Source organism: Stenella coeruleoalba, assembly GCF_951394435.1.
Source record: "Stenella coeruleoalba genome assembly, chromosome: 4".
NCBI lineage: Eukaryota > Metazoa > Chordata > Mammalia > Artiodactyla > Delphinidae > Stenella > Stenella coeruleoalba.
Window position 1 is genome coordinate 120,598,250 of NC_137149.1, and position 18,491 is coordinate 120,616,740.

General features: G+C 34.0%; 1 protein-coding gene across 4 annotated transcripts in view; it reads left to right on the forward strand.

Annotated features, from left to right (window-relative positions):
- LRBA (LPS responsive beige-like anchor protein) overlaps positions 1 to 18,491 on the forward strand; it is a 725,574-nt gene that overhangs the window by 183,267 nt on the left and 523,816 nt on the right. For all 4 annotated transcript variants that reach the window (XM_079919265.1, XM_079919266.1, XM_079919268.1 and 1 more), the window contains 2 exons: positions 851 to 1,298; positions 9,827 to 9,957. In XM_079919265.1, the coding sequence (XP_079775391.1) occupies positions 851 to 1,298; positions 9,827 to 9,957 (579 nt within the window). The remainder of the gene's footprint in view (positions 1 to 850; positions 1,299 to 9,826; positions 9,958 to 18,491) is intronic.

Below are 18,491 nucleotides of genomic sequence, written 5' to 3' on the forward strand. Positions count from 1 at the left end.
ACAGTAAGGTAGTAGATGAAAAACCAGAAGAGCATCGTGTCCTGTAAGCCAAGTGAAAAAAGTATTGTCACGTTGGAGAGAATAATCAGTTGCTGCTGCTATGTCAAGTGCTGTTAGGACTGAGAACTGACCATTGGATTTAGCAAGATGGAGCATTTTTGTTGGAATGGAGTGAACACCTGATTGGGGGGAATGAAAATCAAGTAGAAAAGGTGATGCTCCCTGTTGAACTAGATTTTAAGGACCATTGAATTATTCAATTATTTAGGAGTGGTAACAAGTGTTCTAGCAGTAGAAACCATGATTGAGGTAGAGGTAATTATTGGTGTTGTAAAGTATTATGTGTTATGCCATGAGTAGCAGGAGATAAAGCTGGAGTTGAATAGTCATCTGAAAAATACTTATTGACTACCTACTACTTGCCAGGCATTGTTGTAGGCCCAGGCATTGTCATAGGTGCTGGAGATGAAGTGTTAAAGAACGTACATTCCCTGCCCTGATAAAGTGTACAACTTAGCCGACTCATATTATTGAAGAACCTTGTACTTTATCCTAAGGATTTTGGACTTTTTCTTATAGGCCAATGGCTTTCAACCTTGTGTTGCTACCCATTGGTATGTCATATTCAGTTTGGGGTTTTCTAAGATATTTTGTTATTATTTATTGTTATTATTATTTTATTAAACCATCTAATTATTTACTGAGTACATTTTATAGATTATTTAATTTGTTTTTTACCTTTTAGAACATGCTGTATATTTCATAATTTAAAATAATTAGGACTGAGTGTACCTTTTTAAAATGAGTTGTAAATTTTTTAATTCATACTTTTCTTCTTTTTCTGGGTAAGATGGAGAAAACTCACCAGCAGCATTCAGTCCATTAACTCCAGCATCCATGGAAGAATCTGAAAGTGCATCATCTGCTCGAAGGAGGGACTCAGGCATTGGCGAAGAAATGGCTACTGGTTTAGGAAGCAATGTGGACGTAGCTCCTCCTGTAGCACCTCCAAGTGTCAGTGCAGGCCCAGATGCCATCAGTGAGGTGCTGTGCACTCTTTCTTCAGAAGTCAGTAAATCTCAGGAGACCAAAAGTGATGGAGAAAATGAATTGGATAACAAGGCTGCACCATCAGTTCCCGTTTCAAAAAATATCAATGTGAAGGACATTCTCCGAAGCTTGGTTAACATACCAGGAGATGGAGTCACAGTGGATCCTGCCCTTCTGCCACCAGCCTGCCTTGGAGCTCTTGGTGATCTATCTGTTGAGCAGCCTGTGCAGTTCAGATCTTTTGACAGGTACTGTAAATAGTCTTTAGATATATAAATATAAGGATTTAAATATATAAATTATAAGGATTTAAAGGTTATAAATATATAAATTTATAAATATATAAATTTATTGGAGTGTAGTTGCTTTACAATGTTGTGTTAGTGTATACTGTACAGCAAAGTGAATCAACTATAGGTATACATATATCCCCTCTTTTTTGGATTTCCTTCTCATTTAGGTCAGCACTGAGTAGAGTTCCCTGTGCTATACAGTAGGTTCTCATTAGTTTATAAATATATAAATTATAAGGATTTAAAGGTTAAACAAGAATTTAACTTTGTTAAATTTTGTAGCTTCAACATTAAAAAGGGATGTTTTGATATAGTTTTAAAAATTATAAGGATATTTTCTTGTATGGTTTGTATATCATTTCAAATTTTTATTTATCAACATAATTATTAAGATTGTTTAAGAATAATTTTAATATTACATTGGCAAGTTGTATATTAAATAATTTTTTTCTTCGTTTGTTACAACTTAAAAATCACCTATATTTACAAATGGTTACCTTTCATTCCCCTGCTGTCAGTACTGTGCCAGCCTTTGTGAAAAAAGGTGGGAATCTGTGGATTCCGACAGATTGAGGAATTCAACAAAGTGTTCAGAGTCTTGACAGCTTGAGAAAGCTAACTATAGATTCCTGACTTTGTTGGTTCTGCTGTCCTAAGAAACCTTTGGCCAATTTGCTTGAAAATTTTCTTTATATTAAATTTTCTGAAATTCTGCCTGTAAGACATGTATATATGAGAGTTGTTAAGCATATTCTTTTTCAAAAATCAATATTTTTATCTGAAAACAAGCTCTGCCTTATAGAAAAGTTGCCAGTTAAAAGAAATTTTATTTTTCCTGAATCTGTTGAGGGAAAATTGATACAGTACTACACGCCTTTTGAATATTTTATTGTATATTTTCTACATAACCACAATACATTCATCAAAATAAGGAATTAACATTGATATAATATTAATACTACCGTCAAATCTCGAAACACCTTTCAAGTTTCACTAATTTTCTCGGTAATGCTCTTTATAGTAAAAGGATCGAATTCAGACTTATGTGTTGTATTTTGTTGTGTCTCTTTATCCTCCTTCAATTTGGAAGAACAGTTCTTTAGTCTTTCCTTAAATTTAATGACCTCGACACTTCAGAAGATGAGAGCCCAGCTGTTTTGTATAATGTCCCTCAGTTTAGATTTGTCTAATTAGTGTCCTGGGGATTAGATTCAAGCTAAAGCATCTTTGGAAGTAATATCACAGAAGTGATGTTATTTCTTCCTGTTGTATTCTAACAAGTGGCACATGGTTTTATCTCATTACTGGTGATACTCATTCTGATCATTTATAGAAATGGTATTTTCCGGGTTTCTCCACTGTTAAGATACTCCCTGGGAAGAGGGGTTTAGAAACTGTTACCCTCCTCATCAAATGAATTCAGTACATTCATCATATGACCTTATGGTTTCATACTTTATAGGATGAATTATAATATTATTGTTATTGTTTATATTGATGCTCAGATTGTCTCTGATTTGGCCAGTGGGATTTCCTTCCAGTTGGCTTCTGTTTTCTTTTGGTATATCCTCATCATAATTTCCTTCTGTCTGGTTATTTCTTTGTGTCTCCTGTTCTCTGTATTTCATCTCATCTCCTAGTTTTCTACTTCAGACCTGCTGGCACATTAGATATCCAAGCTGGTTAAAATTATTTATATAATTAATATGCTCTGAAAGAACACAGGGAATATATAATTTTAATGGAAAATCTTTTTGCCATCATCCTCTATCATCTTACTCCCTCTGCCTCTGTTTAAAGATTAGGTCAATGTCGTGGAATGATGAGATTGACAGAGTCTAAATTCCAGGTAAATAGCATATTGGTATATGTCTAATATGACATTATAGATATAGTGGCTGCTAGATTCAGATGTCTTTTTCTTTTTTATTAGGCTTCATAATATAAGAGTTAGAATATTGACTCTAGAAATGAGATGAAACTGTTTGAGTTCTGGCTCTGTTACTTACTAATGAATTTGGACAAATTACCTCATCCTCCTGAGCCTCAATTCCCTTATCCTTACACTGTGCAATACTATACAGCTATTAAAGAGAAAAAGAGCAGAACAATATGTACTGGTGTGAAATGATATTGAAGATATATTAATCTATAACACTTAGCATGAAGAAATCCAGAAGTTTAAAAGATGATACCTAGTCTTAATGAGGGTATGAAGAAACACTTTTATTTTGTTGAGAGGGCATATTGGTACAATTTATCTGAGGGAAAATTGGCAGTTAATTAAAATTTAAAATATGTAAACCTAATTATATAAGCTTATACAGAAGATATATGCAAGTATAAAATGTTTTCTTTCTGCAAGAGGAATTTCAAAGTTAAGCTAATACCTATTGAGCTTTTACCCTGTGAAGGTGTATTAAAGTGCATTTTTTAGATAGATAGGTAGGTAGGTGGATAGATAGATACTGTTTTTATTCTTACTTTACAGATGATGAAACCTGAGGCACAGGGAAAGTAAATAAATGCTTTAAGCTTTTGCGCTAATAAATGGTGGAGCTAAAATTTAAGCCATGGCCAGTGGACTCTAAATCCTGTCATTTGGCTATGCTATGCAAACGTAGTTGCCAATTTATTAAGAATTGGTTACATGTGTTGTTTCCTATGAATATAGTAAATACTATGCAGCCACTAATGAGAGAAAAGCACATCTGATGTATTGATGTAAAATGATATTGAAGATATATTATTAAGTGGGAAAAGCAGAGTACAGTTTAGTTTGGAATTTATGATCTTTTGAAAAAATAGATACATATGTTCCCATATGCTTCAAAAAATTTATAACAAACTGCAATGGCTATATTTTGAGGGTGAGAAGAGGTGTAAATGATTAGGTTTTTTTCTGATATTCACAATTTTTATGAATTTGTTTAAATTTGTATTAGTCTTAGATTGAATAGTGAGAATAACTTAAGGGTGGAGTTTTACATTTAATAAATCTTACTAATATACTCAAAGTTGTTTCCTTATAAATTCCCTGAATTTCATGTATTTTGGGATTTATTTCTTTTTAAATAGCATAGAAATTGTCTATGCCTTAGTGATACCTTCAGTGTGTAGGTTACAAACTTATTTAGGAAACTGTGCACAGGGAATACATTTTAAAGGGGTTTATTGAAACAAGAAACAAAGGGGAATTTTGGTGATAGCATTTTTCAGGAGGTTATTTGGAACTTACATGTCTGGTATGCATTTAACATACTATCTGATGGCAAGCAAACAGCTCTGTTATTACCCCCTCTTTTTCTTAGCAAGAGACACCTTTTGAAAAACTATTTTCATGCAGCTTTAGACCAGAGGAATATCTTTGAGAATTTCAAAGCGTCCTTCTGATCATATATTTATCTCTGGAATGCTGTGTCAGAAATCACAACTCTCCTCATATCTTAAGAATTATCAACTTCCAAGCAATAGCTGGAACGTTTAGAGTAACAGCTACATGAGTGGAACCTTGCTGAAAGGCTGCCAGGTTGTGGGCCTTTGTGGATGGCAAGGTGTTTGTGTTCATTCCCATGCCAACATTCTTGCTCTTATCTAATTTGAAGATCCTCTCTGGTGATTAGTGGATGCCAGGGATTTATCTTGATAAAGTTCAAGGGCTTGTCTGGCTTTTCAGCTAGATCCTTAGGGACTAAAGTACTAGGCTTAAAATGCTCTTTTCTCCTTTAGTGAACTATTTGCATGTTAAAGAAAATAGCATTTATGTGAAAGTTTGTGATAATTCAAACTGATATAATTCTGAAATGGAACTTCTGAACCTTAGTGATCTGGAAGACATTGTTGCTTTATGTCATTACTCAATAAAAAGAAATCTTTAAAAAAGTATCCCTAGTTCAGGTAAGAAAAAAAAAGTCAAGTGTTTACACTATCTATCTCTGGAGACTTAGGAAAATTACTTCTTTCTCATCTGTAAAATGGGGATAATAATATGTAGTACTTACCTCATGGGTTGTTATAAATATAAATAATTCCCTCATAGGTTGTTATAAATATAAATAACATAATTCATATACGTCCTTAGCATAGTGCTCACAAATACTAATTATTCATTAAAGTTGGTGAGTATAAAGAAAAAAAGCAATAATATGTGAAATTTTATACTTTAATATTTGGTTTTTAATTGAAAGTTTGGAAAAATAGCTTATATAACTAAAAGACTTACCTGTCTTCCAAATTTTTTATGCCAAAAAAGTTTGAAGTGCTTTTTGTTAAAATTGATGGCTGATATTAAAAATTCAGTAATTTGTTTCTTGAAAATTAACAAGGATTTCAATTTGTCTTTTAAATGGAAACTTAAGCTGTAGCCTGAGAACAATGGCATTTTATTAAAACTTTAAGACATGCTTTACTAGTTTAGATTTACACTTTCATACATGATAAATATGATAGCTTAAAGACCCCCCCGTATTGAAGATTTTAGTCTTGTACACAGAAATTTTATAATTTAAAAATAGTAAAAACAGTCGGAATGAAAATATCCTGAAATCTGCCTACTGCTTAATGTCCTTTTAAGGGAATCTTTGTTACTGAATTTTCTTTGTTTTTATGTGGCCCAAAGCTAAAGTATTAGTATGTTACTTCTTCAGTGATGATTTGAATCAGTCATTGAATTTGGACATTGATTAATTTTATTTTTCTATTATGTACTAAGTACATAGCGGGGCTAAAGAATGCAACTTTTCCATTTCTGAGCAGATATATTTTTGTATTTTAGTAGTAGTAGTAGTACATATTTAATATCTTGGAAATCTTTATTACCATTGCTTATAGATGATTATAATATAGAATTACCTTTAAATGTTAATATGATTGTGGTGATGGTTACACAATTCTATGAACATTCTAAAAACCATTTAATTGTATACTGTACATGAATAAATTGTATGGAATGTGAATTATATCTCAATAAAATGTAAAGGTCAGTATGAGGAAACAGTTCAAATTAGAGGCTCTTGTTTAGATAAACCCAGAATTGTGGGACAGTTCTGCCATTTACCTTGGCAAGTTACTTTACCTTTCTGAGGTTTACTTTTTAAATTTTCTTAAATGGAGGTAATTTGTATGTTAGGATTGTTTTGTGAATTGAGTAATAATTCTTGGCATATTGTCAGTGCTTAATCGTAGCATTCATTAATAATTTATTAAGTTTATATAATAGGATCATGTAGAAGCACAAAGAATAGTGGACTCTGACTTGGCAATCTGGGGAGGCTTACCTTTGAGCAAGGTTTTGAAAGGTGAGAAGGAAGTTAGCTGGCAAGCAGGACTAAGAGGAAGGCGTCTTGGTAGAGAAATAGCACATACAGAGGACTGGAGTTGTGAAAGCATGTACATGCTCAGTTCAAGAACCATAACAGCATATTGCAGTAGTGTGTAAGGAGTGCTAGTTAAATGTAAATTCATATAGGAAGCCACACTTCAGATGTGTCAGGAATGAGAATATGTGAAAGATACTGGACAATAAATATTTACTGAACTGAAATAAAGTATAGCTATTATTCATGGTTGAAAACATTATTAGGGGCTTCCCTGGTGGCGCAGTGGTTGAGAGTCCGCCTGCCGATGCAGGGGACACGGGTTCGTGCCCCGGTCCGGGAAGATCCCACATGCCGCGGAGCGGCTAGGCCCGTGAGCCATGGCCACTGAGCCTGCGCGTCCGGAGCCTGTGCTCCGCAGAGGGAGAGGCCACAACGGTGAGAGGCCCGTGTACCGCAAAAAAAAAACCAAACAAAAAACATTATTAATGGCAGTTGTTTAAAGGAATAGAAATGAGGTCAAGTTCTTTTGTTATCTTTTATTAACTGTACCATCTTGGACACATAGAGATTGTGCATATTATGGGACATCTGTGGTAAACATTTTTTTTTTGTTACCAGCTTTCCAACATTTTATTATGAAAATGTTTAGACATACAGAGAATTTGCAAGAATTGTACACTGAACACCCAGAGACCCACCACTGAGATTCTGCAATTAGCCTTTAACTGTTTGCTTCATCTTAGAGTTCTCCATATAGCCATCTCTCTATTCATCAGTCATTCTTATTTTTCTGATGCATTTCAGAGTAAGTCGCATACATCAGATCACTTCACTCAAACATTTCAGGCGCAGATCTCTAACCAGACATCAATACTGTTTTTAAGGTGAAATGTACATACAACAACAGGCATAAATTTTTAAGTATGCCATTTGATGAGTTTTGACAAATTAAACACCTGTGTAACCTAAATTTCCAATCAAGATATCATCAGTCTTGAAAGTTCCTTCATGCTCCTTCTCAGCCAATGCCTGTCTCCACCCCGCACAGGCAATTATTGTTCTATTTTTTAATTTTTAAATTTATTTTTATTTATTTTTTAAACAATAGATTAGTTTTGTCTTTTCTAGAACTTCATGTAAAAGGAAATACAAAATTTATGTTCCTCTGTATACGGCTTCCTTCACTCAACATAATGCTTTTGAGATTCATATGTGTTATGTTAATCAGTAGTTTGTATGTTTTTATTGCTGGATATTATTCCATTGTAAAAACACACCACCATATTTTTATTCATTTTTCTGCTTAAAGGATTCTGGGCTATTTCCAGTTTTTGGCTCTTATCAGTAAAGCTATCTGAATGTTATTGTACCTATTTTTTGTGGACTTCAGTTATCTGGAGGAAATTTCTAAGAGTGGAATTGCTGGTACATAGGGTAGGTTTATGGCTTAAGTTTCAAATATAGAAAAAGCAATTTCACTTTTCTAAATGTTAATTTCTATTGCTCCTATCAGTACTTGCCTATTGTATGAGTAAACTAAATCTTGCTAGTTCTTTCTTTTGTGAGCAAATGTCTAAGTAAATTCTCCATATCCCCCCCGCCCCCCCCCCCCCGCTGCCCCCGTCCCCCCAAAATAGGTTACTAGGAAATAGGTAGCTAGAGATTTTCTTAAACAATAGGCTTGTAAATATTTGCCCCATGGTAGGTAATATACAAATTACATTTTTTATTGTTTTCTGAATGTGCTACCAGCACACGTGTACACACACACACACACACACACACACACACACACACGCACGTGTGCACAGAGGGGGTCATCTGCTCCCCCTAAAGTCAATAATCTTCATCCGATATAAGCTACCGTGATTTAAGCACACCATTTTGGATTGAGGGCTCAGGTGGCTGTTGCTTCTATTTTTTAGTGTATAGTTAACATTGGCAGTCACCCTTATAATGATGTGACACCAGCTACCCCCAAGTACATTGAATAAGCCATGCCTAGCACAAGAGAACTTGATTTAATTGGCAACAGTGTTTGCTGTCACATGATAGGCACTGAAGTAAAACGAAACCTATTTCACTTTGTATTATCTCTTTTTGATGTAACAGTGAAAACAAAATGTATTTTTAAAGTGCTGGAATTATATAATTTTCACTGTGGAATACATATATCTGGATCAAGTATCTAAGTAACTTTATTTAGGAACTGAATACTTTAAAGCTGTTAAGGGAGTACTTGAAGCTTGCAGTTACAATATTGTCAACAAAAGATGTGATTAAATAAATTGAATGTTGAAGACTTTAGGCTTATGGTTAATACCAGGTAATTAAAAGTAAGCACTGCTGTGGGAGTGCATTATATATTAGCTGTCCTCTTTACCTCATTAACTGGGGTTTTGCATGTTTATGGAGCTAACTTCAATTAAAAATGCCTTTTAAGTTATGCCTATTAAGGTCTTTTAGTTACTATTTTGGTATAAAGTATTACACTTAAATGAAATTGGTATATCGTAAATACCTATGTTTGAGTAATACCCAAGATGAACAAATTTGATTATTTGATATTTTTACATCTAGGTTTTTTATGCCTATGCATTGTTTTTTCTATGTAATATAAGACAGTCTATGAGAGTTAAAAAGTAAAACTTTGCTTGTATACATGTTAAAAAATTGTTCATACCTGCATTTTCTTAACCTTATAAGATTTCTAAGGTTTTATCATTTCAACTTAGTGGTGCTTTAAAATCCTTACAGAAGCATGTTGAGTTTTCTGCTTCACTTCTGAGGTTAAGAAAAAGTTAATTAATTTTCCATTTGAATGCCAAATTCCTATTTTCCTATATACCTTTGGTTATATTTTAAGGTGGATAATTAAAGATGATCCTAAATTTAAAGAATATTATAAATATAAATTGAAATGTTAAAACTGATTATTATATTTTTGTAGAACATTGTCTCGATTCTAAAAAAATGAAGTATAAATAACTGTGAATACCACTGAAGAGATTTCTTATTGAGAGTATATTCTAGGTTGTACATCAAAATAGAGATAAGAAAAAGTTAGGAAAAAGAAGTTGGTTTCCTATTTTCTGTTTTGAAATTCATGTAATTAACTTGAGTGATTTTCTGTATTTTAAAATTTATTTACTTTCTTTATTACAGAAGTGTCATCGTGGCAACAAAAAAATCAGCAGTCTTACCTTCAACACTTACAAGTATACCTACCAATGCTGTCAGTGTGGTTTCTTCAGTAGATTCAGCCCAAGCCTCAGATGTGGGGGGAGAATCACCTGGTGAGTTTGTTATCAGCGATTTCAACAAAAAAGTTCTTAATCCCATTGCAAAGCTTAGGATTTTTGATTAAGTTAAATAGTTTTATTAGGCATATTTTGAATGATTATGCTTTTGTATTATGTTGTTGATTATTTGATGATTTTCTGAATCATCATTTTTGAGTAATATGAAATAAATTAAATCAAGGATTTTAATACTTTCTCCACTTAAACATAGTAGTGTATGACAAATTGGATGCTGCTGGTTGGGTGGTTGAATGAATGACAGATGTATTAAAATACTTTTTTCCTTTCCTTTCACTTGAGAAGATGTGTGTAGATAGTGGTTAATATGAGAAAGGTTTGCTGACATTTGGTCTTTTAATCTGGTTATCAGTTGCCAGATGTTTATATGGTATCCAGTACTTTGCTTTCTCTTGCATAGTTTTTGAATTAGATGCTTGGAAAGGGAATGCTGCCCTCAAGTCTATCATCATTCTAGCATTAGTCGTAGTAGTTCAATAACTCTTACTACAATTTGATTTTTGCCCCGCCTCTCTCTCTCTATTCCTTCCTAACGTAAAAGCCTTTTGGTGCACATGTATGGGTGCAAGATCCTATATCCCTAGATGTTGATTGGAAGCTCAGTGATAATAGCAGGTGAACTTGAAGACTATGTGATATTAAAAAGACCAAGTTAGGACAAAGGGAATATTATTTTATATAAGTAGTGTATTTCTAAGTGTTGTGCTATTTCATTAAAAAAAAACCCAAAAAACTAAAAAAAAAAAAATTAATCCCCCAAAGGAGTCATCCTCTCTTGTTACTCTAGGATGAGATTAATGAAAAATAAAAGGAATTTTGAAGGAATGACTAGGTGGATTATGTTAAAATCAGAAATAATGTTTTTCCTTCATCTTTTGCGACATCTCAGGCCTCCTATCCAATGTTCTACCTTTATTTGGTAAACCGGTATATCTCAGCGAGTTTTGCTGCTAACTTGAGTTTCTACTAGCCAGTTGTCAGGGACATTTAATTTTTCCTTTCTGTGTACTATGTATCATGTGTTCCAGAAACAAGACTAGTATTTTTAAAAAAAATATTTATTTATTTAAATTTATTTGGTTGCGGGTTTTAGTTGTGGCAAGCAGGCTCCTTAGTTGCGGCATGTGGGCTCCTTAGTTGTGGCATGTGAACTCTTAGTTGCAGCATGCATGTGGGATCTAGTTCCCTGACCAGGGATCGAACTTGGGCCCCCTGCATTGGGAGCATGGAGTCTTAACCACTGCACCACCAGGGAAGTCCCAGGATTGTTTATTTCTTTTGTCTTTCCTGCTTTTCTTTTTCCTTTCATTGTAGTTATTTTACTTGTGCTAACAAAAACTTTTTTTCAAAGTTTTAAATGTGATTAATTCTTTACAAATTTCTTAGTGTTAAGTGATAATAGAAAATGCTCACAGTAGGTTAAGTAAAAAAAAAATTACATGCAATACTTTACATGCTATGAAATCGTAACTATGTGAAGTATGTATATACTTTTCATACATGGAAGAAGCAAGGAAATGTACTCTGAAGTTACTTGATTATTTCCATGAATTAATGGAAATTTTGATTTTCAAAATTTTTAATTTTAGTATATTTTCCAAAAATTTATCAGTAATCCTGTATTATTTTTATAATTAGGAAAGAATAGTTGTTGAAGAAAAATATCCACAAGGAAACCAAAAGCTGCAGTGGTAGTAGACAGTTTTGTGCTGCCTTGTTTTTTACTTTATTAAAACATTTTTTAAGATTAATAGACCTTATATTTTAGGTCAGTTTTAGGTTATAGAAAAATAGAAAGGAAAGTAGGGAGTTCCCATATATGCTCTCAACCTCACCCTCTCTGCATTTCTCTGTTGTTAACATCTTGCAATAGTGTGGTATATGTGTTACATTTTGTTTTTCATCATTCATTGTCTTAGTGAGAAACAATAAAGGAAAGTAAGTGTAGAACTCCAGCAAAATTTCCTCTTCTTTATTTTCTCCTTCTTTATTTCCTTCATCATTATACTCTGATACTTTTTTTTTTTTTTTTTTTACTTTGGAGAAGCAGCAATTTGGGGATCTGTTTTGGACTGGTTACGCAAATTTCTGTTCTTCCACCTCCATCCAAAGGCCTTAAAAAAAATCAACTGTGATTTTTCTAGACAAGCCCCTGTTGGGAAAAAGTCAGATGTTACTAATATCTATGAAACTTTCTGCTGTCTTTTAAATTCAGTAATAGTGAATTCCTAATAACTTCCCAGAGCATATGTAGTAAATTCAGAGGTTCACAGTACACTGAGTAAAATATTATCATCTTATTTTGAATATATTACCCTTTAATTTCAGTTTATGGGGCAAGGTAAATAGGATCCTCTGATTTCTTTTAAATATATTTTTCAAAATTCATGCAGTCTTTGACTTATTTCAATAAAGCCAGAAAAAATGTTAAACAAGTAAATAAAATTGGTACAAGGGAAAGAAAAAAAAATTCATGCAGTCTTCAGAAGAGATAAGAAACAGAAAGAAAGCTGATATATGAGTAATATTTGATATAAAACAGCATAACAAATTTCTTTCTGAAGCCATTGTATATTTTCCAGTAAGTTCATTACAATGTAAAATACCCTGAAGAACCATATGCAGAATTACAAAATAATTTGCTATCTTGAAGACTATCATATTTATTGGTAAAACCCCACAAAACCCTGTATCCAGCCCATAATGTACCCTTTTCCCCCTCTTATTTAAATTTTGTATAACTTGTGGTGGTAGTGTTTCTCAAATAGTTCCCAGTTTTTTCCATTTTGGGGTAGAATTTGTAGTTCATTTCCTTTATTTAGCTCCCTTTATTTTAAAAAAAATTCGTTCCTTTTTAAAAATGACAAGTCATTCTGAGTTATTCTTGTGATGATGGTCTTTATTTTTGTCACTTGTTTTGATTTCCATACCTGACTTTTCCTTTCCTCTTCCTCTGTCACTAGGCTCTTGTTTTCACTTATATGGTGTCTCGATTTTAGTTTATTATTTCCATTCCATTGATTGCTGCCATGAACATTACTGCCTTGATAAGAAATCTAACCCAACTGAGTGTTTTCAGTCATCCTATTTCTTACTCTCCTACAGCCCTATTTTTCGTGCTTTGCCTACTATACTTGCCCTTGTAGTCTGTTCTCTTTTCACTTGGAATTCAAACAAATAGTTATCTCTCTGCCATCAATATTTTTAGCTGATAGATTTTTGTTTTCTTTTTGGTAGATCTCTTGATTTAAGTTATTTGCCATTAAAAAAAATAGGCTATACAGTATATCAAAGCTTATTATGCTGCTTCTGGTTCAAGCAAGATTTGGGAAAAATGATTTGTGAATGAATTGATTGCTATTGTGATTACATGGTGAGCTGGGCAGTTTATTCTTGCAGATCTGGGTAACTTAGGTATTATTCTTGGTTTGATCTTGGATTATTTTCTTTACATGAAAGTACAGTTAATATCTGTCTCTGTGGACCGTAAACCTTTGTGTCTTGGGACAACTTCAGTTCTGAATTTTATAGTGAGTCAGCAACAAGAAGTGAACTGCTCATAGTTAGTAATAGATTATTGGTTAATAAAAAAATATACTCGATAGTACATAGTACATTAGCAAAAATGGGAACTTCCTTGGAAGAAACCATGTTGAACAGAAAACGTAAAATATGAGTTTTGTAGCAAAAAAGTTTAAACTATTTGGAAATTTTGATATCAAAATGGGATTTCTATGTTTTACGTGTGGCACAATTAAAGACAAACTAGGACTGGATCCCAGAAAAAGAATGAGAACTTGTCAACTTATGTGAGGTCAAAGATTTTTCTGTCAAAACATTACCACCCAAATAATTTTATAATTTTGTGAAAAAATTAAGGATTTGTTAATACATTTTATTTTTATTTATTTAAAAAATTTTATTTTTTATTTTTATTTTTGGCTGCATTGGGTCTTTGTTGCTGTGCGTGGGCTTTCTCTAGTTGAGGCGAGCGGGGCTACTCTTTGTTGAGGTGCGCGGGCTTCTCATTGCAGTGGCTTCTCTTGTTGCGGAGCACGGGCTCTAGGCGCACTGCCTTCAGTAGTTGTGGCACGTGAGCTCTAGAGTGCGTGCAGGCTCAGTAGTTGTGGTGCACGGGATTAGTTGCTCCGCGACATGTGAGATCTTCCCGGGCCGGGCTCGAACTCTTGTCCCCTGCATCGGCAGGCGGATTCTTAACCACTGTGCCACCAGGGAAGCCCTGGAAATACCTTTTAAAACAGTGTACATTATTAAAACTATGATCAGTATCCAAGTTTTGACTCATACAAATTTCAGATTTTAGTTTGAATAATGTTTCTTAGCTTTTGTAGCATTTTATTAGCAAAAAAGTGTAATATAATAATAATGGCAAACCTTTCGTAAGAAGTGGTAAAAGATTCATCAGAAGAAACAAGGTTTGCCCTTTGTGTATGCATATTTATTTATAAAGAACACTAAAAGAGAAAATAGAGTTTTTAGTAAATATATCAAAATCTGTAAATTTTAGTTACTCATTAGTAAAGGTTTAATTGTCCAGACTACAGTATGTGTTAAGATGCAGTTACTCTTTTTTCAAATGTCCGGTGGTGTTTTCAAATATGTTTGATTTGCAAAGCGTAAACGATTAAAACAAAATTGAAGCTAACCCAATGAAGGAACTAAACAGACTGTTCTTAAATAATTTATGTGCTGAGTGTTTGCTAATTTGCAAAATTTAACAGTTACACTACTTACCAGAGTATTAGGCTCTACTGTGTATCAGAGCCATGCATATTATAAATTAGTATGTTTATTTTTAATGTTGAAGGAAAATTTTGATTCTTTGCTTTATATAATCTTTGACCCAAGAGGCTTATCTTTACTTATCCAATAAAAGTTTCTTTTATTTAATGAAGAATTTTAGCTGGGCATATAGACTATCCCTCCCTGAATTGGTCTGGAATGGGTGGGGAGGGAAAGAGGGAGAAAAGGAGAGAGAAGGCAATTAAAAAAATAACCGTGTTTAGGGATTAAATATTGGCATTTGTATTAATAGTACTTTTTTGCAAAGGACATTATTTATGTAGACCCTTAGGGACCTTGAATTAACAATCGGCTATTGGATAGATGCTAGACAGATGATCTATTTACATTTTCCCTTTTGTTCTTTTGAATGTCTGGAAGACTGTCAGTTTGAAGGAGCCAGTTTATCAGTGCAAGGATAAGGAAAAGATAAGTCAGTACCATTCCATATGTTGGAAGTAGCTTCTGAATTTACATGTTTGATCACTTGTTGAAAATATTTTTATTGTTAAATTGATTAAAAACAAATTTGTCATAAATTTATGATTTTTTAAGCTGAGTTGAAAAAATGCTGAATGTATTTGGAAGTTACATTTTTCTGTCTGGTAGGAATGAAGGTCAACCTGGTGTGAAATTACTGATATATTTATTTTTTATGTGATTTTTTTTTCCTTAAAACAATTGCTAGTTGATTCACTTATCTTTGTTGGTAATGTATTTTCTTATGATTTGAAAAGATCACTTTATAAAAAATCCCTTTCTGCTCTAGTCTTTTTAAGGTTTGAAAATTGGCATTATTTCTAAGGTAGTGTCAAGAAAGCGTTTTTGTTACTGTTTCATGTAGAGCCACCAATGCTCCTTGACTTTTTCAAATTTTGATATATATATATTTCACCTCATTAAAATTAGTCTCAATTTGTGCAGTAAAAGCTAATGTTGTTTTAAACTACTGTCTGAATTGAAGCCTCATACAAACATTTTCTTGCAATTTATTACTTCTATCTCTTTTTAAGTAGATGAGGCCTTATGTGTTCCTTTTCATCAACTTCAGAAAAGCTCAAGAAAAAATACCAATTAGGCCTTTTATTTTTTATTTTTATTTTTATTTTTTGCGGTACGCGGGCCTCTCACTGTTGTGGCCTCTCCCAATGCGGAGCACAGGCTCCGGATGCGCAGGCCCAGCGGCCATGGCTCACGGGTCCAGCCGCTCCGCGGCATGTGGAATCCTCTCGGACTGGGGCACGAACCCGTGTCCCTTGCATCGGCAGGCAGGCTCTCAACCACTGCGCCACCAGGGAAGCCCTGTCAGATGATTTTGTATGCACTGGGAAACGAAACAATTTGTGTGACTTGCTTTATTGTGATATTCACTTTGTTGTGGTCTGGAACCAAACCCAACATATCTCCGAGGTATCCCTGTATTCAGACAGTATATTTATGTTAATTATTCAACCGTTTTTCCTTTAGTTTATGTAATCTTGAGGTTTTACATTGGCAAAATAATGAATTCAAAGAGTTACGCAATTCCTCCTTTAGTCATTTACCAAATTTCAGATTTGATTCTGCTGCTGCGTTCTTGATTTTATCCACTGTGTTTTCTCACAATTACATTTCAACTTCTGGCTGACTACAATTGCTAAGATGCCTTTGTAAAATGCATTAATTTGAGAGATGTTACCATGTAGAAAAATGTGCATCTTATCATGATGAAATAGGTTGTCTGGAAAAGAATTCTTACTTAGAGATTTATTAAATTCTGGTTCTTTTAAAATAAGCCCATGATTGCCATCTTTCTCTGCCCAACTTCATCTAAAGTCTGTGTCAATATTCTCCAGCCAAAGATCCCAGTAGTAAACCTTTGGTTGACTAAGTCAGTGAGGGAGAATGCACATAGTGAAACTTGGGGCATCTCAGGAATAGTGTGTTAGAAAAGATTTATTATAGGATTTGAGCTTGCACGTAAGTGCAAAGAACAGAGTCTGAAAGGATATATTCCAAATTGCTGATAGTGGCTGCCTTTGGGGAGGGACTGGGACTAGGAGGGTTTGTGCAAAACACTGCTGAATTTAAAAATATGGATGTATTCGTGCTTTGTGTAATTAAAAAATAACTAGAAAAAATGATGATTTTGGGGAGGGCTTAAGGAAGTGGGGCTTTCTTCTGTCAGAAAGCATGGGTAATTCTATGATTAAATATCCTAATAAATCTTACCTAGAATCGTGGAAGACTTGAATGAGGGTAAAGCTCTAATTTGTAAAGAAACAGCAATCTTTCATATTAAGATTTGGGATGTTTGACCATCTTTGTTATTTGGCTGGAGTTCATGTTTTTGTCTGTTGGGGCATGATTACAGAGTGGTATTGTTTTATGTTGATTCATCATGGTCATGGCATGGCTTTGTCTGATGTTGCTGTTTTATGAAATTGTTTATATTCAGGGAGAGAATAACAAGACCTAGCTGGGGGCTCTAAGCCAGCTCTTAACAACACCAGGGCCTAGTTGACATTACAGGGCCAGCTCCCAGATGTCAAAGAGGCTGCTTTTCTACCTTCTCATCTGTTTCTGCCATCTTTCTTTCTACATCCTAGGTGAACATTTCTTCTTATATCTTTCTTTTATCTTTCTGTCCACACCACTTTGTCTCCTTGAGGTGTTTCCAGGCTACCCATGCCTGAAGTTTTAAGAATAGATCAAAAGAATCTGATCTCTGATAGTGCATCCTGATAGGTTCCAGAATCCTTTGAGGCCCTCTTCCCTCCTTGTCTATAAGCTTTGCATCTTTGTTTCATTTGCTTCAATATGTTTGCTGCCTTTCTTGGTCTACCTTTCTATAGAATTGTGATGGGATTTCAGTCTGCTCTAATACTAACTTGGTGCCCTTTTAGGACACTACTTTTAGAAAGAGAAACTTTACTTCTTGGATTGCAGCTGCAAGCAAGTTGTGCATACCTCCTCTGCCTATACTGTCCAGGTTGTTAGGCTATCATCTCAGTTGGATTCCAGTGACTCTTATGGTCCCTGTGTCAGAGAGGGGCATTTGACACTGTGTGCGTGTCCATTCTTTTCTTCCTTCTCCCTATTATTGTCCTTAGAAAGAAAATGGCTCTTCTGTTTCTTCAGGTCCTACTCCTAGCTTAAATTGAATGCTTTTCTATCCCATATATCCTGATTGTTAAATGGGAACTTTATTTTTCCCCTACTTTCTTGAGCTTTTTAGAACTCTTCAAGCCTCAGTAAATTATCCTCCAAATTAGTCTTCTAGACTTTTTCAATACTTCTCATACTGTGTGTTGTTTCTGTACCTATCCATTCTTTGACTCTGTCAGAGTTAAGTTCCTGGTAATTATTTTTCTCTTGCCAAGTAAAATTTATAAGCACAGTTATTTGTTGAAAACATAAAGGAGGTAGCTCTTGTATAGGGCAAGGTAGTTTGAACATCTTGTGCTATAAGATGGTGAGTGGGCATTTAACAATACAGATATACAAGAGTAAGGACATCTGGGAGTGTTCATTGGAGAGTAAAATAAGATCACATGGTGAAAATTAATTTTACAAAGTAGTTTGAACAAAGATAGGGACATAAAATTGTAGGAACTAGAGAGGGAAGTATATACCAGGTGGGAAGATTGACCTACTAAAATATGGGGATGGAATGATTAAGGGAATCATTTCTGCAATTAACATAAATTGAGAACCTTGTATTGTGT